This window comes from Peromyscus eremicus, chromosome 17 (assembly GCF_949786415.1).
Source record: "Peromyscus eremicus chromosome 17, PerEre_H2_v1, whole genome shotgun sequence".
Taxonomy (NCBI): Eukaryota; Metazoa; Chordata; class Mammalia; order Rodentia; family Cricetidae; genus Peromyscus; species Peromyscus eremicus.
The window spans coordinates 31,995,273-32,018,869 of record NC_081433.1 but is presented as its reverse complement, the minus strand read 5'-3'; the positions used below and the strand labels follow the sequence as shown (position 1 = coordinate 32,018,869).

At 42.7% G+C, this 23,597-nt stretch overlaps 1 protein-coding gene and 1 long non-coding RNA gene across 3 annotated transcripts in view; one reads left to right on the top strand and one right to left on the bottom strand.

Annotated features, from left to right (window-relative positions):
• Mtus1 (microtubule associated scaffold protein 1) overlaps nt 1-23,597 on the top strand; it is a 147,202-nt gene that overhangs the window by 43,038 nt on the left and 80,567 nt on the right. For both annotated transcript variants that reach the window (XM_059245023.1, XM_059245022.1), the window contains exons 2-3: nt 6,354-8,584; nt 16,197-16,392. In XM_059245023.1, the coding sequence (XP_059101006.1) occupies nt 6,518-8,584; nt 16,197-16,392 (2,263 nt within the window). In that variant the 5' untranslated portion in view covers nt 6,354-6,517. The remainder of the gene's footprint in view (nt 1-6,353; nt 8,585-16,196; nt 16,393-23,597) is intronic.
• The window catches only part of LOC131894722 (uncharacterized), a 29,005-nt gene that overhangs the window by 1,313 nt on the left and 4,095 nt on the right, over nt 1-23,597 (bottom strand). The gene's annotated exons all lie outside the window — the stretch shown is intronic.

Here is a 23,597-nt window from a genome sequence, read left to right as displayed (position 1 = left end):
TAAAATTCCTTCCAGGATTAAGAATGTCAGCAGTCATTAATTCAATTATATGAGGATAGTTCAAGTTTGGGGCATTTTTTTGCTTTCAAGAAATAATGTCGTTTTTATCTTTGGAGCACAAGTAATGATTTTTATAAATTAGTTATGATGTATGTAGTCATATTGCTGTGTGTGAGCGTAGGCCCACCTGTGCCAGAATGTGCATGTTGGAGGTCAGAGGACAAACTTGGGTGTTACTGCTTGTCTCCTGATGTTCTCCCATGTGTATACCAGGCTAGCTGGCCTGTGAGCATCCAGGGGTTCTCCCAGCTCGGCCTCTGCCGTGCTTTAGAAGGACTGGGATTATAGACATGTGCTACTGTGTCTGGTTTTATTGGCATGGTTCTGAAGAGCTCAACTTGTGTTCACACTTGGGTGGCAAGCGCTTGGCCCCCTGAGCTGAGTTACTTTGGCTGAGTGACCGTTTTCAAGCCGAGGTCATGAAGATAATTCTTACTATTTTCCAGTTCTTGCTGCTTGTTGGTAAGACAAGGTCGCAGTACATAGTCAAGGCTGGCCTTGAGAGCACGATCTCCCTGCCTGGTGCCTTTTTTTTTTTTTTTTGAGTTCATTTTTTTTTTTTTTAAATTTTGCAATACAATTCAGTTCTACATATCAGCCACGGATTCCCTTGTTCTCTCCCCCTCCCGCCTCCCTCACCTTCCCCCCAGCCTACCCCCTATTCCCACCTCCTCTAGGGCAAAGCCTCCCCCCCCACACAGACTGAGATCAACCTGGTAGACTCAGTCCAGGCAGGTCCAGTCCCCTCCTCCCAGGCCGAGCCAAGCGACCCTGCATAAGCCCCAGGTTTCAAACAGCCGACTCATGCAATGAGCACAGGACCCAGTCCCACTGCCTGGGTGCCTCCCAAACAGATCAAGCCAATCAACTGTCTCACCCATTCAGAGGGCCTGATCCAGTTGGGGACCAGCGAGAATTGTTGAGACCAAGGTTGGATAAAGCACAGGGACAAATAGCCAAACGAATGGAAACACATGAACTATGAGACTGGTGCCTTTCTGAGAGCTGGCATTACCGATGTACACTACTACTGCTGCCTGGTTGACTAGCAACTCTTGACCTTCTAAGTCTTGAGAGTATGCAATTTTTTTTTTTAAATTAAAGATGAACTGCCTATTGTATTCCCAAATCGTAATGAGTGAGGAATTTGTTCTATCCTGTCCTCCTCCTGCTCAGTGAAGACCTCTCTTTCCTGAGAATGCCCTTTCAAAAGGGACCTTAATCCCGGCACTTTGCTCTGCTAGATAGTTGCCTGGAAGAACTTGACAGAGTTCTGAGGGTGAGAATGGTTTGTCCCCCAAGGTCTTTAATTTTATTGTTTTTATTTTTGTTTTTCTCTCTGTGTTTTAACTCTCTGCTTTGTTTTGACTTTTTTTTTTTTTTAAAAAAATGTTTCCAAGACAGTAACTTTGAGGCTTCTTAAAAATTGAGGCAAGTTATATTGTAACTGTAGGAATATGAAGACTTTGCTTATTGAGTTAGGGGAGAGGAAGTCATAGAATACATGACCAGCACAGAGTGACATTTAGGTATAATTCTTAAAAGCAGGGGAGGAGTGAGATTGGTCCTGATACCAAGAGCATGCATGCATATATGTGTGTTTTGAGGCCAGATGATATCTTTGGGTGTTTTTCCTCAGGCACTTTTTGTCTTTTTTGTTTGTTTGCTTTGTAACTGAAAGAAAGCTAGGGTTCCTACTGTCCTGGAACTCTGTAACAGGATTTTTTGGACTGCCAGCTCTGAAATCATGACACAGAGACTTACTAATTATGAAAGATTGGCTTTAGCTTAGGCTTGTTTCCAACTACCTCTTATAACTTAAATTAACCCATTTCTATGAATTTACGTGCTGTCATGTGGCTTGTGGCTTTTCTCCTCTCCTCCTGCATGTCCTGCTTCCTCTGCCTCTCCTCCTGCATGTCCTGCTTCCTCTGCGTCCAACTGGCGACTCCACATTTCATCTTCCCGAGACCTCTCTGTCCCCAAAAGTTCCACCTAACCTTTTCCCGCCTAGCTATTGGCCATTCAGCTCTTTATTAAGCCAATCACAGTGACACATCTTCACAGAGTGTAAAGGAATATTCCTCAAAAGAGCTCCTCTTCCATTAGGCCAGGCTGGCCAGACATTTAGAAACAGGGATTCCTGTCTCCACCCACCTTCCCAGAGCCACCCCCCCTTTTATTTTTAATGGCCTCTAGGGATTGAACTTAGGTTGCTCTGCTTGCAGGGCAAACACTTTATGGACTGAGCTGTTTTTTACTTTTAACAACCTCCTGAGGGAAGGATGGCTACCCTTTTCCTTCCTGTCCATGGCTTTATCTTCACAGTAATGGTACTCCACAGGCATTGTGTCCTATAGCAAATAGTGTGAGATGGCATTAAACAGAATGCACAAATCAGATCATATGGCTCTTATTTACATGTTAATGTATGTATTATAAAGAATACTGACAATAACACACACATACACACCCCCTTAAAGTTGACAAACCATGTCAACTCTTAAACTGTAGCCTTGTTCTATGTTTTAATACTTTTATTTCCAGAAAATATTTCCAGAGGAGTTGATTGCATTTAATTTAGTGCCATTTTAGAAAAGAAAAAGCTGAACCAGGTGGTGTGGCGCACACCTTTAATCCCAGCACTCGGGAGGCAGAGCCAGGCAGATCTCTGTGATTCAAGGCCTGCCTGGTCTACAGAGCAAGTACTAAGACAGCCAGGAGTGTTCCACAAAGAAACCCTGTCTTGAAAAGTTAAACCAAATCAACACAAAACAAACAAACAAAAAATCTGGCAACAGCTTAAATAATACAATGTGACACTACGAGACTGGTGCCCTAATTTCTCCAGTTACAAAATAACTTAATGTTACCATTTGAATCACTTGTTAAATATATATCTTTTAAAATACTTTTATGAACTGGGCGGTGGTGACGCAAGCCTTTAATCCCTTGGTGGTGACGCAGCACTCGGGAGGCAGAGCCAGGCGGATCTCTGTGAGTTCGAGGCCAGCCTGGGCTACCAAGTGAGTTCCAGGAAAGGCGCAAAGCTACACAGAGAAACCCTGTCTCTAAAAACAAAAACAAACAAACAAACAAAAAAATACTTTTATGTATTTTGGGAAAGATTAGGTAATAAAATTCTATCAATTGAATTTAATGACCCTGTTTATGTAGGCACATAATTTCTATAATCATGCTAATAAAGCTCACATTTGCTTATTACAGATTCTTTCCACCCCTCCATTCATCACCCTCATGTTTTAACCCCTCCCCAGACAGCCGTTTCCTTTTCTCCCCTTTTTAGTTAGCATACAAGATAATGGGCTTTACTGTGACATTTTTCATGCATCTGTATCATATTTTGTTCTTATTTGCCCCTTCTATGACCCCATCCTCTTCCCCCTCCTCATTCTCTTGAATCTCTGATGGTTGGAATGAGAGATTTCCCCCATAGGATCAAATGTCTGAGTACGTGGTCCCCACAGGGTGGCACTATTTGAAGGAAGTCATTTGACCATTAGGAGGTGCAGAGCCTTGCTGAAGGAAGTACCTCACGGGGGAGGGGCGACATTGAGAGTTTATATCCTGGCCCCTCTTTCAGTTCACTCTGCTTCCTATGTGGTGAACTGTTGTCTTGTTTCCAATGCCAGCTGCCTACCACCATGCCTTCCCTGCCCTGATGGAGCCTAGGCAACCATCAACTTTCTTCCTTAAATTGTTTTTGGTCACGGTGTTTTATCACAGCCACAGAAAAGTCACTGAAATGCCCCTTTATACCACACTCTCTTAAATGATCATCACCCTTTGAGAAGCAGAAAGGTCTATCATTGGGTGCTTCTGAAAATGAATAGACGTTCATGATTTTAACATTTTGCTTGAGTGTATTTTATAATATAAAAAATGCTAATCTGTGAGATTAGCAAGATGACTCACCACCAAACCTGATGACTTGATTCTGAAACCCGGGACCCTCATGGTAGAAGGAGAGAAACAACTATCAAAAGTGGTCCTCTGACTTCCATGGGATGATGCCCTGGCATACACTCCCCCCCCCCAGTAAATAAATGAAATAAAATGCTAATTTGTACATCATATAACTTTGAAGATCCTAGATGATCATTTGTTTTTAGTGATTACTTTTACTGACTGATTACAGTCAGTCTGGTGGAAGACTTGACTAATTTACACGAAATATATACATTATGTAGCTCTCATTGTAGAATTCAAAGCTTCTGAGTTGGTGAGTATAGGCTCTGTGTGTCTATGTGCATGCACAAATGTATGTGCACACACTGTTGAGAAACACTCCAACCTTTTCTTTGCATCAGTAGACACCAGGATGCATGATCAGGAACACATAATCCTGTTAGTGACAACACCAGAGCCTCTGGGTGCTTCATGGTCCCTAGTATAATTTTTACTCAGGTCACTGGGGTTTGAACATGGAGTAGTCAAATTACAAAGTGGGAAAATAAGACCTGCTCTTAATTCGGAATTTTACAGGTCATATACTGGGTATCATCAACCCCACCAGATAATTTACTCAGAACACCGCACTATGACAAGTGACGGACACTGAACATTAAGGGGTAAAAGTCAGATGAAGTAAATCTTTATGAACGAATTGTAGTTCCACCTTGAAGATCTGGACCTTTCTCAAACAACTAGAATTTTATTAGACTATTTATTATTCAAATTTATTGAAAAAAATAAACCCTGAATTTTAAATCTTTAAATTTTGGGGGCAGGCGTAGAGATAGGGAGAGAGAGACCAAGAACGTGTGTGCTCCTCTGCACCATACCTGTGTACAGAGGTCTGACGACAGCGTTGTGGAGTTCATTCTCTCCTTCCACCTTAACATGGGTTCTGGGGATTTGAACTCCAGTTGCGTAGCGAACACCTTTACCTTTTTAGCCATCTCCACAGCCCAGACCTGAAATCTTTCTGGACATTTCAAAAGTTTGCTACTATAGTTACACAATTCAGTTATTTTAATTTCTTTATGGCAGTGTGAAACTATGAGCAAAATGAATTTAGAACATTTTATTACTCCTCCGCCCCCCCCCCCCCCCCCAAAAAAAACCCATTGTTCCAGTTAGCTTTCTCTTCTCCTTTGCCACACAAATCCCTACTGTCCTTTGTATTTCTATAGTTTTGCCTGTTCTGGACATTTTGTATAAATAGTATCTTAATAGGTAGTCTTTTGGATGACTTCTTTCTCTTAGTGTAATGTTTTCCTACTGCAACATTGTATCTAATGAAACCTTTTACATTCTTTATTGTGCTCAAGAAGTATTCTGATGTATAAAACGGGCAAGTTTTGTTTTGTTATTTTTTTTAAATCTGTTTACCCATTGGTGGACATGGATTCCCTCTCACCCTTGGTCTTAAGCTGTTGTAGATAATGCTTCTGTTAAGATGATGTATATTTGTTTTTACTGTGTCCTGCTGGTGGTGGTGGGGGAGGAGGTGGTGGGGTTGGGTTCAGGTGTCTCTTCTCAGAAGGATAGCTGTTCTGGGGGATAAGTCCTCCCTGATTATGCTATCATTTGACCTTTTCCACTTCCTTAAAGACCTTGTCTCCAAACTGAGTCTCTAGTATAGCTGAACGTAATGGACAGGATTGGCTTCAATGTATCAGTTTATTTGGAAGTGCTAGACAGTTCAGCATTATAGAGACTTTGTTCTAACAGAAGCTACTTCAATTCTTAATATCGGCTTCTCTGCCCCTTAGCCCTCCCGCCCCGGAAGGACACATGGTTAAGACAGGAATGAAACAGGAAAAAAAAAAAAAGAGAGAGAAAGAGAAATGTAAATTCCTGAAGTCTCTTTCACTCATTTGTGGGGCCTGCATAGTCTCTTTGGTAATCACTCTCCTTAATGCAGAGTAAGGGGCCTTCTGATGATGGAAGGAATGTTCATGAATTATGCTGGGACAGTGGACATAAATAGGAACTGGCAAGGGAAATTGGGATGAATGGTTCCACAGTTGACCAAGAAGAAAAGTCTGTCGCATACTTAGTTCCCTCCCTCTGGAGGTCTGGGAGACAGGAAGGCAGATGTCATCTGTGACATCAGTCACAGGGACTTTATCTGTTTCTGTATCATGCCCCATTTCTTCACATACACACACAAGTATCTTTGAAAGACAATACTAGGTTAGCCAATGATAGTGTGAATTCCCACACTCATAGTTATGGGTTGTTGGTGTGAAAACAGTGATCTAAATGAAGGATGATCTGTAAATGTTTCTAACATTTATTGAAGTTAAATGTTTTATTTCTTCCAGGGAACAACAAATCATTTCAGCTTCAAAGCATCTAAGACTGCCATCCTGGAACTGGGCTGGAAAGCGATAGGGAGGGGGCTAGACCATTTTTTTCATTCACTTCTCAAATTTAAAAGGCTTCGAAGAGAATATAAAATGGCAGAGGTTTAAAGTTAGTGTTCAGGATGAATGATGATAAATCAGATAAGAGAGAAGATGAATTGCATTATATATCTGTCAGTGATAAAAACGGGAATACATCTGAATACAACACAAAGTCACCATCTACACGGCGCCCTTCAACTAGTAACGGGGATTGGAACGCTGCTAATACAGATGACATGGTGGTGGATTATGAAATGGATCCCGCTGTGGATAGCAGTGAGAGTGTGTCTTTAAGCCATCGCTATGTTGGAGCACTTGGTTATCCAGAACCTTCAAGTGATTTCATTAGTAAGCCTGGGTTTGCAATGCCCAGTGATCCTACCCATCAGTCTTCTGCATACAGTCCAGCAAAGCCCCCAAACCTGCATAGCAACTTGGATTCCCTAAAGTCGCTCCAGGATGAGAGGCTTGAGTCCTCTCTGTCCTGTGTGTGCAAGTCTGATGATGATTTCAACTGTGCAGACTCCCCTGAAGCTTTGGAGCTAAGACAGACATTTGACATGAAAGTGGACACAGCTAACCGTACCTTTATAGCGCACCATTCTATTGAAGAGGGTCAGCCTTCACATGGTCTGCCGCCAGTGAGTGTGAAAGGTGGAAATACATTGTTGTCCTGCTCCACTTGGACATCACCCCATTCCTCGAAGATGCACGTGACAGGAATCCACTATAATAGAGAGGGCTTGGAAAACCTTCAAGCCCCACCATCAGAGGTTCTAAACACAACCTACACAGTGTGTTCTGATGTGCCGATGCAAACGGACAGTGCAGACATTGGAATTCAGTGTCAGTATTCTTTAGGAAATGTCACCAAAGAGTACACAGATGGGACAGAGCAAGGACTTGCTGGAGAAAAAGAGATACAAGCTGCGACACCAGTTTCTGATGGCATGGAGGTTCCCAATGGGTCTGTATTACAGGAGTTCTATTGTGTATCTGAAGATGGACCAAACAGTGAGACACATTCACACGGCTCATATGGTCAACAGGAAATGGGCCAAAATCTAAGAGAAACACTGTCCAACTGTCATGTTGATAATGAATGCCCTTTACTGGTGCCAGCTTTTGATAAAAGTAAAACCAGAGCCCTGGACACTGAGTGTAAAGTCACTATGACCAAAGACCCACACATTGCCTCCTCTCATGACGCCGCCGCATCAGAAATCCAAGAGAGTACTGAAGAGCTGACCCTAAGAAGTGTCCCAGGGCAAAGGTGTTCATCGTATGAAATGGCTTGGGATGCGAATGGTAGAACCATTAGCACAAATAATACAGCTTGCACATCAACACCAGTTCAGCAAACCCCCAATGTCAGCCTTACGCTTTCACCCGTTGAAGCAACAGAGAAGTGCAGTCATGTGGAGAATGGTCCAAGAGATGCTAAAAATGCACCAAACTTGAAAGGCGCACCAGTGAATATGCCAAAGCCTAATCTGGGAAAATCAGCTACCAAAACGAATACTACTATAGGCAGTAAAGTTAGGAAAACAGAAATTATAAGTTATCCAAGACCAAACTTCAAGAACATTAAAGCCAAAGTTATATCCAGATCAGTGTTGCAACCCAAAGACGCTTCCCCAACGAAGGGCACACCCAAACCTCAGATTACTGGGGTCTCCTCAACCCCACCAGTGCCTTCTAAACAGTTGACAGTTGTGAACAGACCACCAAGGTCTGACTTGACCGCAGACAAAAAAGCAGAAATCCTAATTAACAAGACAGACAAGCAACAGTTTAATAAACTCATTACCAGCCAGGCCGTGCATGTTACAACTCATTCTAAAAACGCTTCGCTCAGGGTTCCAAGAACAACATCTGCCACGAAATCGAATCGGGAAGATGTTGACAAGCCGGGTTCTTCTCCTGCAGCCAGTGAGACTGGGTCTGTAGCTGCGTTCTTCCAGAAGATCAAAGGCATTCTCCCAGTTAAGATGAAAAGTTCAGAGTGCTTGGAAGTAACTTATGTTTCCCACATCGATCAGATGAGCCCTGAAAAGGGTGAAAAGGACAGCAGGGATCCAATGGAAAAGCAAGAGTTGGGGAAGGCAGCCATGAATGAGACTTTCGAATGCAAGTCTCTGTTTGTGGTAAGTGAAAGCCGCTGTAGGCTTCTAGGAGTGGTGAAGAAAGCTGGTGTATTAGCAATACGTACGTGACCTATTAGTTGCTAATAATATCACTGAACTTGGTTCATAATTTGTATGCAGGTATTCTTTGCCCTGGTCAGCCAGTATATAGAGTGTTCATGAGTCAAAAATATAACAAACTTGCATAGTGAAAAACTTAGTTTCAGTATTTTCTTGAACATGGGTGTTCCTCTTGATAGTGTTTTAAAGGAATAAGTTAATGCTTTAATATATTTAGACATCTGAAGTGAAGTAGCTGACGTCAGGTTACACTTTATTTTTCTTAAAAAACCAAAGGGGTTCTAAGCATGCAAACTACATTTAAGAACTGGCTAGGGAGTGCTGCTGGTAAACACATCAACATAAAAATCGCTCCTGGTGTCTTGTTGGGGATGTAGCCTTGGAGGCAGAACCTATTCTCACAGACTTGTGAGTCTGCTTCGACCAGCTGCGTGACACAGGTCCGGTAACTTTGCCACAGCCAGAAGGGAAAGTGGATGTGTAAGGTCACCTGTAGCCCATTTGCATTGGTTCCTAATGCATGAAGGAAATCCATACGTAGTAAATAAAGCAGTATGTCTTCAGTAGCACCAGTCAAAACCTTAAGGGGGACTACATAGTCACTTAAAAAAACCCTGAAGCATTATGTGCAGTCCAAAGGTTGTTTTTCTGTAAACATGCACATTTTTTTTTGACAATAGTATAATCAAACTAGTGTTCCTAGCATTTGCCAGGCTACTGTTGGGCTGTGTATGTGCCCTCAGGTCTATTTTTGGCAGTGGGGACTTAGGTGTATTTTCAGCCCCACACAGACCGCCCTTGAAATGCTTGTCCTCTGGCCCGGGAATGGATCTGCGTGCAGAGGAGAAGAAAGACAAGACAGCCTTTCTTTGGGGATTCTGGTGTGGGAGGAATGAAACACAGCATGGTCAAGTACATGAGGTTGTTTTGTTTCAGGTTACATACATAGCAGGTCGTGCAGGGATTGTCCAGATGATACACAGTGGAGATACTCTTGACCTGGGTCAGTTTACAGATGTTTAGCTTTATCAATAACTCTATTGGTAAGGATGGAATGCCGTAGAGATTCCTAATCCAATGGGCTTGTGTATTGTTTCAGGACACAGATCTTTCAAGTTCTTTTTATGTCTAATGGAGAAAACTCTGATTGTTTAGAACTTTAATATACCTAATAAAATTATAATAAACTCTCCATTGTAATCAGTAGTCTTAAATAGGTGTTTATAGATATGTATAGAAACAACATATTTTTCCTTAATTTATGGAGAATTTGGGTATTAAAATTACAGCCAGCATAGCTTTGAATTCAGCATACAATAGCCCAGGCTGGCCTTGAATTTGAGGTCCCCTTGCTTAGCACCCACCCTTCATGCTAAGGTTAGTTATGCACCAGCATGCTTAGTTTCGTGAGAGACATTCACTCACTTGTAGAACTCCAGTACCAGAAAAACTAACGGAAGTTTCCTGGACATTTGTCTTGAATATAAATTGCTTGTGTAGTTCTAAAACTGGAGAGTTTAGGTTTTGTTTTATTTCCTTATATTTCCAATTTGGTATCTGCGGACCCATGATGATGTGGTATTGAGGTGAGGCTGCGTGAATCATCAGGTGAGATGGATTCCAGCAGTTTGCACCTTAGCAATGTTGCAGTGAGACCTTAGAATTAGGTGTGAAATGCTTTGTAAGGTTGCAAGGGCTGTCCCACAGTCTCATCACTGGCACTTGTACTTGTCTGCTAGAGTAAAGAACTATGCGTCTCTGACCCTATCTTACACACAGTGGTGTCCTCCCATTTGTCTAATTCAACTCTGACACATTGTTTCCTAGCATGATGAGGCTAGACCATAGCCACAGGCTGGCCTATTGTAGAATGCTAAACAAGTGAACTCACATCCCATTTTTTTTTGTTAGTCACTTCAGTAGTACCTAGTAGTACCCAATGGTACTGCCTTAGAATGGTGTGTGTGTGTGTGTGTGTGTGTGTGTGTGTGTGTGTGTGTGTGTGTGTGTGTGTGTATTCTGTTGGTCTTAGTCTTCAGGTACATTAGTTTATTCAAGGCTGCCTACACCTTATGGCTGTTTGATCCAGATTTACCTGAAACTTTAAAAAGGTTTTTTATCTGGGAGAAGTGATTTGATTTAAACTGCTATAGAGGGTTAAAAGTAGTTGCCCATGGCAGAGGTTGTGTGTTCAAGATAACATGCTGGATGAAAGGGAGCTGCTGCATAAAGGAAAGAGGGGCTTGGGCACCGTCCTTACAGGCCGTCATTTCATTGTCCCAGTAATGCCCTGGGCTGACGCCCATTGTCTTTTCAGCAACAGAGGGTCAGTTGTTGTCTATGATAGTGCCTCAGAGGGTTTATTTAAAACTCACACAGCTGTAAAGGAAACAGATGCTCAAACTCAGGTCCCTCATGTCTCACAAACTTCAAAATCTTTCAGAATGTCGGCTCTGAAGGTAAAGTAAGTGATTCATGGAAGGTTCACTCCTGTATGTTGAAGAGAAGTTTGGTTTGCTCCTTAAAAGAAAGTTTCTCTAGGTAGGAGAATCCTGTGTTGCATTCCAGTGGCAACATGAATCTCTAGCAGTTCTCTTTGGATACTAGCTATTCGATTAGTATTGACTTCACCTAGTATATGGATTTAACAGCCATTGGTGTAGGACCTTATATATATATTGGAAACAATCATTGATGATTAAACAAAGGAGGATCATCGTAGGGAATATGCAAGCCTGAGCTTAAGAGCATGAATTCTGAATAATTTTAGATTTGTGGCTCCATCATTAACTGCAAAATGACCTTCCTATGAGGCTCAGTTTTTCTCTATGTAAAAGGAGGACATTTTAGTGTATCGTGTTAGAATTTGTACTTGGAGTAAGACTCAGGCTCCCATTTCCTTATCCCTACAGTGGAAACATTTGTTGGGCACTTAACTGTGTATGCCACATATAATAACACTTGTTAGGGTATAAAGAAAGACAGCTTTGGTTCAAATGTTTTACCTAGTCCAGTGGGACGATCAGAAAATAAGCCACCAGGGCATAATTACTGAGTTATGAGTGTGATCAGGTTGCCGTGTTACAGGACAGGAAAATGGGTGGTAGCAATCAGGAAGATTATCAAGGGAAACTTGTGACAAAAATGCCACTTAGCCACATGCCATAAGTTATAGGGCATGCATTCTGGGCAGAGGAAACACCAAGCCTAAAGATGAAGAACCATTGGAAGGTATTCTGATGCAGGGGATAGCCTGGCAGAGGTTGTGATGGGAATGGGGAATGCAAGGAAGATAATTTCAGGGGAAGTGAGTTACATAAACATAATACCTCAAACAAGAATAGAAATATATATATACAGTATAACAAAATTAAGTTTAAACTTGTATCAATAAACTAAAATCTATAGCGATGTAAAACATTTTAAACAAGTTGTTACTCTTTAAAAGTAGGTTCATTAATCTACCCTTTCATCCTATCATATCTAAACTATCCCCTTTTTTTTTTTAGAAAGAGATTGTATTTATAATCAACCTGATTTAAATAAAAATATTGTTTTTGTCTGTCCCATACCAGAGGGCTCTTCTGATTTGGGACATAAGAATCTCTTAACCATTTTTTTTTTTTTGAGCAATATGTCTGGGTTTAGAGGGGGAGTGAGCCAATTCCATCTCTAAAGCCAGCTTGGTATATTTGGGAATTTGGGCGTAGCTTCTCTTACTACTTTTTGCTGGAGGGGGGCGCTGTATCTTATGGGGACATGAAGAAAATTTTAGGATCATGGAGTAGTCCATGAGGCTGTATCGTCTGAGCCAGTTGGCCTTGGAACCATTCTGGATGTTGAGTCATCTGGGCCATGGTGTCATTGGAGACCTTTCAGGGGGTCTTGGCTGGTCAAACCTGATGTATCTTAATCTGGAACAAATCCATAGTCTCTGGCTTTCTGTGGAAACAAAAGCAGAGACTCTTTTCCAAAGCAACATATCCTTATATCCAAATTTTGAAGTCAAGGTACCTTTAAAATATACATTTTGGCATAACTCAACAGCTTTTACAATCAAATGTTTTTCTGCAATTACGAATATCAAAGAGAACATAATCCAGATTCTTTGTGTGGTAGCCATCTTTACGTGGCTTATTTTTTTATATTAGCGTGAGCCTATTGCTTTAAACTGCAGCCTTCTAAGCCTGAAATGGCGCAGTGGCTGCTGGCTCCGCCCACTTTAGCTTCCCAACATGGCGGCGGTCCGCTTTCCGCCAGCTCTGGGAGCCATGACTCTCAGAAATAGTGGGTCTACATTTTTACCAAAGTAGCGTGTAGCCCAGAAACCTCTTTTTTTGTTTTGTACTAGCAAAGGCTAAATTCACCACACAGTTTAATGTGCTACTTGCAGAGGCCTCATTCCTACCATACTGCAGGTCGAGAGTGCACATTAGGAACCCGCCAGTTGCTCAAACCGGCAGCTGCCGCTCATTTGAGAGAGACAATTAGGAAGCTGTTTTTAGTTCCGTTTTAGAATCTTTTTTCTAAGTTTTTATGTGGAAACTCTTGCCACCACGTTGGACGCCATTTGTTGCTGGAGTTTTCCTTGCCTGGCCCACGGTCAGGGCAAATCTCTCTCAGGCTGGAGAACTTCTCTCCAGCTCCCGCCACCAAGTCCCGTCAGTCCCAGAGCCCACTTATAAAATAAACACACAAATTCTTACATTATTTAAACTGCTTGGCCGTTAGCTCAGGCCTGTTATTGTCTAGCTCTTACTCTTATATTTAGCCCATTTCTATTAATCTTTACTTTGCCACATGGCTCATGGCTTACTGGTACCTTACATCTTCCTTGTCCTGATGGCGGCTGGCAGTGTCCCTCTCCCAGCCTTCCACTTCCCAGAATTCTTTTCCTTGTCCCGCCTATACTTCCTGCCTAGCCAATGGCCAATCAGTGATTTATTTACTGACCAATCAGCAACACACTTGACATACAGACCATCCCATAGCATGCCACACCCTAAAGGGTTTGATGTGATTTTAAAAGAGTTGAATTTGAGGGAGGTTTTTGTATGGCAGAATATTTGTACACTGTGAAGATGTGTCTTTGCCAAGGCACCTTCTGATTGGTTTAATAGAGAGCTTAATGGCCCCATAGCTAGGCAGGAGGTATAGGTGGGATTTCCAGGAAGAGAAAGGAAGAGGAGGAGAATCTAGGTATACAGGAGACTCCAGGAGACATGGAGAGGAAATAAGAGGTGCAAGATGGAAGAGAGGTAACAGCATGTGATAGAATGTAAATTAATATAAATGGGTTAATTTAAGTTATAAGAGCTAGTTAGGAACAAGCCTAAGCTATAGGCTGAACTTTCATAACTAATAAGTCTCCGTGTCCTTATTTGCAAGCTAGCTGGTGGGACAGAAAAAGACTCATTACATTTTTGTAGAAGGGGGGACTAGAAGAAGCAGCAGAGGCTGGTGTGACCAGACAGTCCCTGAGGACATGATTTCAGTAATCCTTTTAAGAAATGAGCCTGGCTTTTGTACTAAGGCAGGTGGAAAGGTGAGCTTAAGAGGTAAGAAAGGAAGCTTTCATTGTTTAAGATGAGCATCTGGGTATGTTAATAGGAGACAAGGTGTAAATTGTGAGATAGATAGGTAAAATTGGTTTAAGTTTTGAAAGTGTTTCATGTTATTTCTTAAAATGGGAGTATGTTTTATATAGGGTTTCTATTGCTGTGAAGAGATACCATGACCATGACAACTCTTATAAAGGAAAACATTTAATTGGGGTGGCTTGCAGTTCAGAGGTTTATTTCATTATCATCATGGCAGGTCATGGTGACATGCAGACAGACATGGTGCTAGAGAAGGAGCTGAGAGTCCTACATCTTGATCCACAGACACCAGGAAGTGAACTGAACTAGGTGTAGCTTGAGCATAGGAGACCTCAAAGCCTGCCCCACAGTGACACACTTGACCCAACAAGACCACTCCCTTTGAGGTTATGGGGGCCAATTACATTCAAACTACCACAGGTTATGACAGATAATCTTTCTGGGGGATTAAACAGATTTAAATTAGTTGATACTTATGTTTAGAATTTAGAATGGAGAGCCACCATAGAACTATCTGTACTTCTCCTGGAATTACACCTGAAGGAATCTAAGGCAGCCTTACCCCAGAGACACCCAAACATCTATGTTTACTGCTTTACTATTCACAGTAACCATAAACAGAACAAGTCTAGGTAACTGTCAGCAGATGAGCAGCTTATATACACAATGAAACTTTTATTTGTCCGTAAAAATGAGTGAAATGGACATTTATAGGAGAATAGATGGAACTAAGAAATCATGTTGAGCTAAATAAGTCAGACTCAGAAACACATATATGGTTTCTTTCAGACACAGAATTCATCTGTCTTTTGTGTAGTATATATGTGTGTATACATGTAAATACATGTGTGCGTGTGTGCACACCTTGAAAATAGAGGGACTGTGACGAAGAAGAGGACTAAAAGAAAAGGGATAATTGGGGAATAAAAGGGGTGACAGAGACAACAAAAAACATCACATTTTGTCTTGTGTGCTAAATTAAGTATATATGTGCAGGTGTCTACACACACATGCACACATACATGGGGCATGAAAGTTGAGGGCAAATTTTGGGAGGAAAAGGATGGGAAGATGGATAAAGAGTAGTGAGTGGTTAAATATAGATAAACTATAACTATATGTGTACATAACTACCATATTTTATATGACATGAACTCACTGTTTTGTAAGCTAGATAAAAATTAAAAAAATAGGATGGTATCTTGCATAGTGTAAGGGCTCTGTGTCAGTGAATGCCAACAATAATAGGATCATTGTTGTTCTCACTGAGTAAAAAGATCTCAGTGGGGAGACACAGACAGAAATTAAACACGGGATCAGCTGAAGGGAAAGTGTTGGCTTGGAAGTGTGGATTTTGAGTGCACAGTAATAGTGGAAACAGCAGACAAACAATGATCGTTGAGATCCTGGTGAAGGAGGAAAACAAGATCAAGTTGAAGCCCTGGTAAAGACTAGCTTTGAAAGGTACCAAAGAATAGGACCCCAAAAAAGGAATAACCAGACAGCTAGGAGGAAGTAGCTGAGTGCCTGCTATCCAGAGGACTGAACAGTAGTGCTGAAGTCAGCGGGCACTGGGGATCAAGTCCCCGAATGTGCCTGAAGACAGATTGGGACACACTGAAGTCAGGTGTGAAGAGTCTTCTTAATTGTTCATAGTAAAAATGGTCATTAAAGACTTCTTTGGCACAGCCACCGAGACAGAGGTGGTTTCTCTCACAGAGCTGACACCACAGGGATGGTGTGGCGAAAGCAGGATGAGACTGAAATCTTTTTTGGTTTTTCAAGACAGGGTTTCTCTGTGTAGCTTTGCGCCTTTCCTGGGACTCACTTGGTAGCCCAGGCTGGCCTTGAACTCACAGAGATACGCCTGGCTCTGCCTCCCGAGTGCTGGGATTAAAGGCGTGCGCCACCACAGCCCGGCGAGACTGAAATCTTAACTGGTTTTCTCACAGGGTTCTGCACCCAAAGCCGCCACCACCCCGGGAAGGAGCATTTCCAAGCCAGACTCCTGCAGCCTGAGGAAAACACCAGGTCTCAAAGCCAAAGTGGGGCCTGCCGTTTCCTGCCTGAGGAGGAGGAACGACAGTAGAACCCTGGGCTCCGACAGGGCCTTATCGCCTCAGAGGATCAGGCGTGTGTCCAGCTCTGGTAAGAATAAAGTAACTCAACCACACTCATTATGCAATACTTTATGAATTATTTGCATGTAAAATTGGGTTTCGCAGAAAGCAGAAAGACCATCTGGTTTTAGAACTAATGCATTATGTCACTAAAGCAGCTAGCTTTTTGTGGTCCAACAGCCTCTTGGGAAAGACGGGGAGTCTGGGGAGACAACACAGCCCTCACCCTTGAGCAGCACAAAGCTGCTTCAGGGAGTGGCTGATGGGCGTAAACTCCGAGTGTGTGTCTATAACTGTGCAGTTGGCTAGCTGTTAAAACATTGTGATAACGTTGGTTGCCGGTTTGACACACCTGGGAAGAAGGAACCTCAATTAGGGAATTGATTTCATCAGATTGGCTTGAGGACATGTCTATGGTGCATTTTCTTGCTTGCTAATTGATGTAGGAAGAACCAGTACACTGTGGGCATACTGAGGCAAGTGGGCCTGGGATGGAGAAGAAAGGTACCTGAACATGAAACCTGGGAATAAACCAGTAAGCGGCATTCCCCCATGGATGGTCTCTTGACTTCCTCAGTTATGGACTGTGACCTGGAAGTTTAGGAGGAAATACCTTCCCTCCTCAAGTTGCTTGTAGTTTGAGGTGTTTATCACAGCTATAGGAAGCAAACAGGAACACATGAATTATTTTATTAAATTTTTTTTTTTTTAAGCAAACTGAGTGTGGTGGTGCACCTGTATAATCCTGTTACTTGAAAGGCCCAGGCAGGAGGGTTGCAAGTTCAAGCCCTGCCTGGGATGATTTTGTGTGTGTGTGTGTGTGTGTGTGTGTGTGTGTGTACATATATCTCAAGACTTCATCTCAAAAATAATTGGAGGGGCATGTAAGATGACTTGAAGTGCTGGCTTCTAAGCTTGATAACCTGAGTTTGATCTGAGGGTCCCACAGAGTAGATAGAGAACCAACTCCCACAAGTTGTCCTCTGACCTCCACATGCACACACTGGCTTGGGTGTTCTCTCTTTCTCTCACACACATTAAATAAAGATAATAAAACTTTAATAAATAGCTATGTGCTTAACATGCTGTAGTGTTTTTTGAAGGTTCACAAATACTCCCATCACATATGAAGAGATTTTTTTTTTCCCCCTTGAATTTTTCCCGAAAGATGTTACAGGGATAGGAAAGCAACTAGAATTTTCTAATATGAACTTTAGTTTACCTTGGCTTGGCTTTTAGAAGTTCTAGTTCTAGTCAGATTAGGCTGACATTTGAGAGTACCAAGAGTGGCTGTTAAGGGCCTTACTAAACCTGGCAGCTGGACAGATCGCTGTGTTGTGAGCCGGAACAGCAAGTGCGAAATTCATCCATTTCGTAGACGAAGACGAAAAGCCTGTTTAGTCACCCCAGTGGGCTGAGAGCAGTCCGTAGGGAATGCCTTTTATTTCTCCAGGTACAGCCTTGAGCACATGAAAGACATGTCAGATGGATCCCTCATAAAAATAGTGACTACTATTGAATGTTAAAAAAAAAATGTGCCTCTAAAGTGATGTGTCCCCGCATGTGAGAATGCTTTACAGAGCCTATAAAACCAGCTGGGTCCTGGAGGACCTCTTTACTGAACCACAACTCATCTTTTTCATGATTGATTTGCCCATTCTGCCTCAAAGCTGCTGTGTGAGAAGCCTGCGAGGCTTGAACATGTGCTGTTTAGATTCTTAGTGTCAAGGTCAGGAGTATGCAGGAGCAGACCCCGGATGATGTGGGAGAAGAGGAATTGGCCACTCATTTCCATCTCCAGGGGAATCTGAATGAACAGAGAAATGTGTACTCGTCAAGTGTTCATCATTTAGGAGGAAGAGAAGCGAAGCTAGAGTGTGGGGGTGCACTGGTCCCTGTTTTCTATATTGTCACCACTGGGGGTCTCCAGGGAGGAGGTCCAAGGTCCTCCTTGCTGCTGCCTGGTGGGGCTCTTGGTCCTTGCCAGGGGCTGGAGCGCTCCCTTCCTGCTTTGATGTTTGGAGCACTTGGGACTTGATGCTGCGTAGAGCTGTGCTCACTGGCACCCTGGCCTGTAGTTAGGTAGGGGCCCTGTGTTCTGGTTTCATTCTGGCACCACTGAGCTGCCAGGCCTGGCAAGCATTTCCCTTCCCTTGGCATGGACACTTGTCAAGTGTAAGGGTTTCAGAATCTTAGGCTCCAAGAGTTTTTGCAGTCTTATTTTTCTAAAGATGATGTGGAACTTGTCTAGTTTTCTGAGAAATGGCTGCTACTGGCGTGATTATGGGAGCAGTGTGTGTGATGCTTGGATACTTATGCAGACATGCCTTTTAGAAGTCAGGTCCCCACCCGGGATCTGTTTAAACAGATGGAATTCTTTATGGAGGTGATCAGCCCTTTTAAAAGTTCCTTTCCCATGTGTTATATGTATTGTGTCTCAAGAGAAATGTGGACCTGTTAGTCTAAAGATTTATTTTATTTTATGTGGGTGCTGGGAATTGAACCAAGGTGAGTTTGGTAACTTACTATGTATTTAAATTTTCAGTCAGTTAAAAAAACTAAATTGTAGATATTACATATATATATAATATATATTTGAGATATAGGTTTTACTCTGTTTCCCTGGCTGATCTGGAACTTGCTGTGTATCCCAGGTTGTCCCTGAAGTTGCGGCAATTCTCCTGCCTCTGCCTTGAGTACTTAGGGTACTGGCGTGTGCCACCATGCCAAGTTACTTGGCAGTTTTCTATATATGAGTAGAAGAAAATGGAGTGTAACTATAACCACTATGGGTTTGAGTTTAAGTTTTATTTTTGTATGGTTAGAAGACTTCTGTGGGCTGAATGTTTGTGTCACCCCAAATTTAAATGTGGAAACCCTAACTCTGGAACTAAGGCCTGTGAGGAATCACACATTTAAGCTAAGTCATAAAGACGAGACCCTAATCTTCCAAACCAACTTCAGAGGAAGAGGAAGAAATACCCGAGCTGTAGCCCAGCCTTGTGAGGTACTAGAGAAAGGGGCCATCTTGAATCTGGGAAAAGATTCTTGCTAGGAGCAATTTAGCTGAGACATTGGTCTTGGGGACACCTCAGCAGCTAGAAATAAGAGAAAATAAATTCCTGTTGCTTGGGTCAGCCAGTCTGAGGTGTTTGTTCTGGCAGGCTGAGGTAAGACAGAAGACTAACTCAGTTGTGCTGTGTTATGTTTAAAAATTAGTAACTGGGACTCATTTGGAGAGTCACCATAATAAATTGAGAGGTGTTTGTTGTGGAGGGTAGGAAATGTAACACAGCTGAGCTAAAGGTAGAGCAGAGACTCCAGGAGCACGAACAGTGTGCCTTTAGATGACTGAGAGAGCCTTTGGCCTTTGCAGTACAATGGAGTGTTTGTGTATTTGCAAACTGAGACCCAGTGGATGCCGCTGTCATCTCCCACACTTACTGTTGGGAAGGTGAGTGGCGGCAGTCTTCCAGCCAATGTGGGGTTTTCAATGAATCCTTTCAGAAAACTGAGCAGAAAATTAGACCCAGAGTCAAAATAGCATTTTTTTTTTTTTAAAGCTCTAGACTTGAGTATGAGAAAGAATACAGTTAAACTATTGGGGTGCTTCCATTTTACTTGTCAAATGTGGAAATTTATGTATGATGCCAGAGTGTAAAATGATATAAGTCAACCCAAGTACTCTCTCTTCTGAATGTGGCTTTTGTCGTCGTCTGGTGTTGGTGGTGGTGGTGATGGTACTAGGATCGAACTAGGAATGCCGGCTAGGCAAGTGCTCAACTGCTGGACTAGATCTCCAGCTCTGTTTTGTTTTCTTTTGTTAATGAACTCCATTAAGTATGATTAGATAATGATGGAAATTTTTGTAACAAGTATTATAACGCTGCTGCTGCTGATTAGCTCACTCAATTAAATGTATGCCAGTTTCTAGGCCTCTAAGTTAATCATTTCACCTGAGTTTACTTAACCCTTACAGTGATTTTTTTTTTTTTTCCTGAGGCTTATTTCCAACTTGTAAACCAGGACCCTGATACTGCTGAGTTAAATGACACACTGAGGTTTTGCAGCTGGGGAGGGCAGAGGTGGGACTCAAACCAGACAGAGGGGCCCCCCCGAGTTTGAGCTCTTGGTCTGGTCACTCTAAAGGAGCACCATTGGACTCTGGTTTTAACAAATTAAAAGTTGATTGTCCCCAGCTAAATGGTTTAAAAAGACTGTGGCCTTTTTAGACCCTGGACTTAAAGAGGTCTTCTCAACTTTCTGCAATGTGGATTCTTTGACAAGAGTATTGAAAACTGATGGCATGGAGGAAGTGCCCAGCCAGGAAGCTCACTATGCTGTGCTCCATTCTGACGATGTCTACAGGGATCTGATGTGGGCCACTAAGGGTGTGCTTCTCCGGGTGGTGTAAACTGTCTTCTCAGAGTCCAGCCTGAAGCATCTGGTCTGACAGAAGCAGGATGGGACACTCTCTCTACCCTGACACCTTTATCTGAGCTAGGAAAGCCTGGTCCACCCTCCTGTCCCAACCCAAAAGCCGCCCAAAGGGCTGTGAAGGGGGGAGTGAGGCCTTGAAGTGAATCAGGGCTGCATGCAACAGACAGCTTTTTAGTTGTACTCTAGAGAGCGAGAAGTAGCATTAGGGGAGAGTCAACTTTCATTTTGTTTAGCTTATTGTGGGTTAGTATATCGCTTTCGAGATACATTCAGAACTTGTAATGATGTGTCTGTTACTGTGGATTTTTCTTCTTTCTCATTCACCTGTACAGCTTCTGCGTTTATAAACACATTTTCTCATGTATTCAGCACTTTACGATCTTTAAAAATTTTATAGTATTTTCTGAGTTTGAGACAGGTAGTAAAAGTACAATTTTTCTCATTATTAAAAATTATAAATTATCACTCCTAACAGATAGTCTTATATTTGTGACTACAACACACACATTAGGAGTGTGTCCTGGGACTTCTATTGCAATAGTAATCGGAGCGGATGGGCTTTGGGAGTGTTATGATGTGGCAGGCACTATCCTAAGCATTCTTGTGTTCATGCTTACAGCTCATGAGGGGTAGGTACAGTGATTGATCATCTCTAGTCTCCACAGGGGCATCTGAGGGTTTACACGCTTGAGTCACCACCAGAATTATACAGCTGATAATGAGCAGAGACTGGGAATGGGCCACGCTGCTCACCTACAAGAGTTGGTGGTTAGGCTTTGCTCCTTACACATGTTCATTAATGGACACGAGTGCATTAAAAGCTATAGAAACGGGATGACAACCCAGTGAGTGCTTGTCTGTGCTGGCCTCTGTGCTCAGTGTTAGGGATAAAGAAGTGCAAAAGAAAACAGACCCCCAAAGCCAGGTGTAGTGGAACACACCTATAATTCTGTTGCTCAGAGGTTAGTGGCAGGAGGATTATTAATTCTAGGCCAGCCAGGGCTATTGTGTAAGACCCAGTCCCAAGACCACCACCACCTCCACCTCCACCTCCACCTCCTCCCCCTCTACTTCCCCCTCCCCCTCCTCCATATACACACACAAGAGACAGGCAACTCCAGCCCTGGTGGTTCTTATCCTCAAATAAGGGAAATTAGAAAATAAACAAAGTGAATGAAATGTTCAGTACATAAAGTGGTGGGTGATCAGTGCTTAGGAGAAAAAGCAGTGCAGAGCTAGACTGTACATTAGAGGGTCAAGAAAGACCTCAGTGGGAGGACTTGAGAAAACCATTGGAGATGGAGGTGGAAAGCACGTGACTGTCAGGGTGATGGAGTTCCTAGGCAGAGTGAACAGGCAGAACATTGCAGAGAACCCGAGAAGCTTGGGTGTGGGTCCTGGAGAACTGTGTTGACCACCATTAATGATGGAGTCTGGAGAATGGACGGGAGAAGATGAAGCTGGAGCAGGTAGGGCTTGTAGGCACATGTCTTTTTTCCCTCCCAACATCATCAGTGAGTTTAGTCTTTCTTGACATTCTCCACAGCTCTCAGTAGTAATTCCAGAGAAGATTGCTTTATAGAGTGACTCACGAAATATCACTATGCAGTTGCTTAGCCATTAAGGAGCACCTGCTATGTATTGGGCAGTCCACTAGATTCTGAGACTACAAATGAGATTGTCAGTATCCTTTAAGCATTGGGGGTGGGGACTGGAGAGGGGTGTCCAAGCAGAGCATTCTCAGCTGAATGTCCTGGCTGCCGAGACTGTGCTATCCTGTGTGGTGATTTTCTTACATGCCTGTCTCCTGCCAAACTGACAACCATAGGCCAGAGTCCAAGGATGAGTTATTTTTATATTTCCAGTGCTCAGCACAACATACCTGTTATATAACAGGCATTTAAAGTGTCCTTTAGCTGGATTTGATCAGGGGCTTAGACAAAGCACCGAGTCTCTATAGTACAGGGAGGAAACCAGCTCAACCCAAAGGAAGACTGGAGAAGAATGGGTCACTTGAGCTAATCATTGTGTATGCCTAAGGGATCAGGAGACAAGGTTGACAGCATCATCAAGTCTTCTGGAAGGCTGTGGAATATATGGGGAATGGTGTGGCCACGTTCTGGAGGTAGAGCATGTGTTCAGATCACTGAGAGTTGAGCCTCTGTTTCAAGGGAGCTGCAGTCAGATGAGCTCCAGTCATCTAGGTGCAAATCCCAAGGCTCCTGCATGGTTCAGGGAATAGAAAATAGAGTGTGTGTTTAAAATATTGTGGACTTCCTGATCTGTTTGCTTGGTGGAGAATGGTCTCCAGGGTATGTCTACAGCTTTCTTTGTTAGATGGTTGGATATATACGGGGAGAGGTCATGAGTCAAAAATTGGGAAAAGAGAACAAAAAAAAGTTTTCAGGAGGTCAATGCCTACAAACCGCTTCCAAAGAAGGTTGCATGTTTCTTACTGGAGATGATACAAATGTGTAGAGGTTACTGGGACCTGTGAAAAAAGAGCCCAGGAGGATGAGAGCAAGGAGATAATAATTACAATAGCAGGCAATGAGAGGATGGAGGTGGGAACGCATACAGACGGGTTTGTCTTTGAAATAAAAGGAATGAAGTCTGTAGATGTGAGATCAGTGAGAGTGAATAAATAGAGGTTAATAGAGTGAAAGTGAGGAATAGCATTGATCCGTTTTCCAGCTCGCCTTTGTGGGCAGAGATGACTCATCCTAAGAGTTTCCAGGGATTTTAATTGACTCTTTTTTTTTTTTTTTGTAACCCTAGGAAAGGAAATAAACT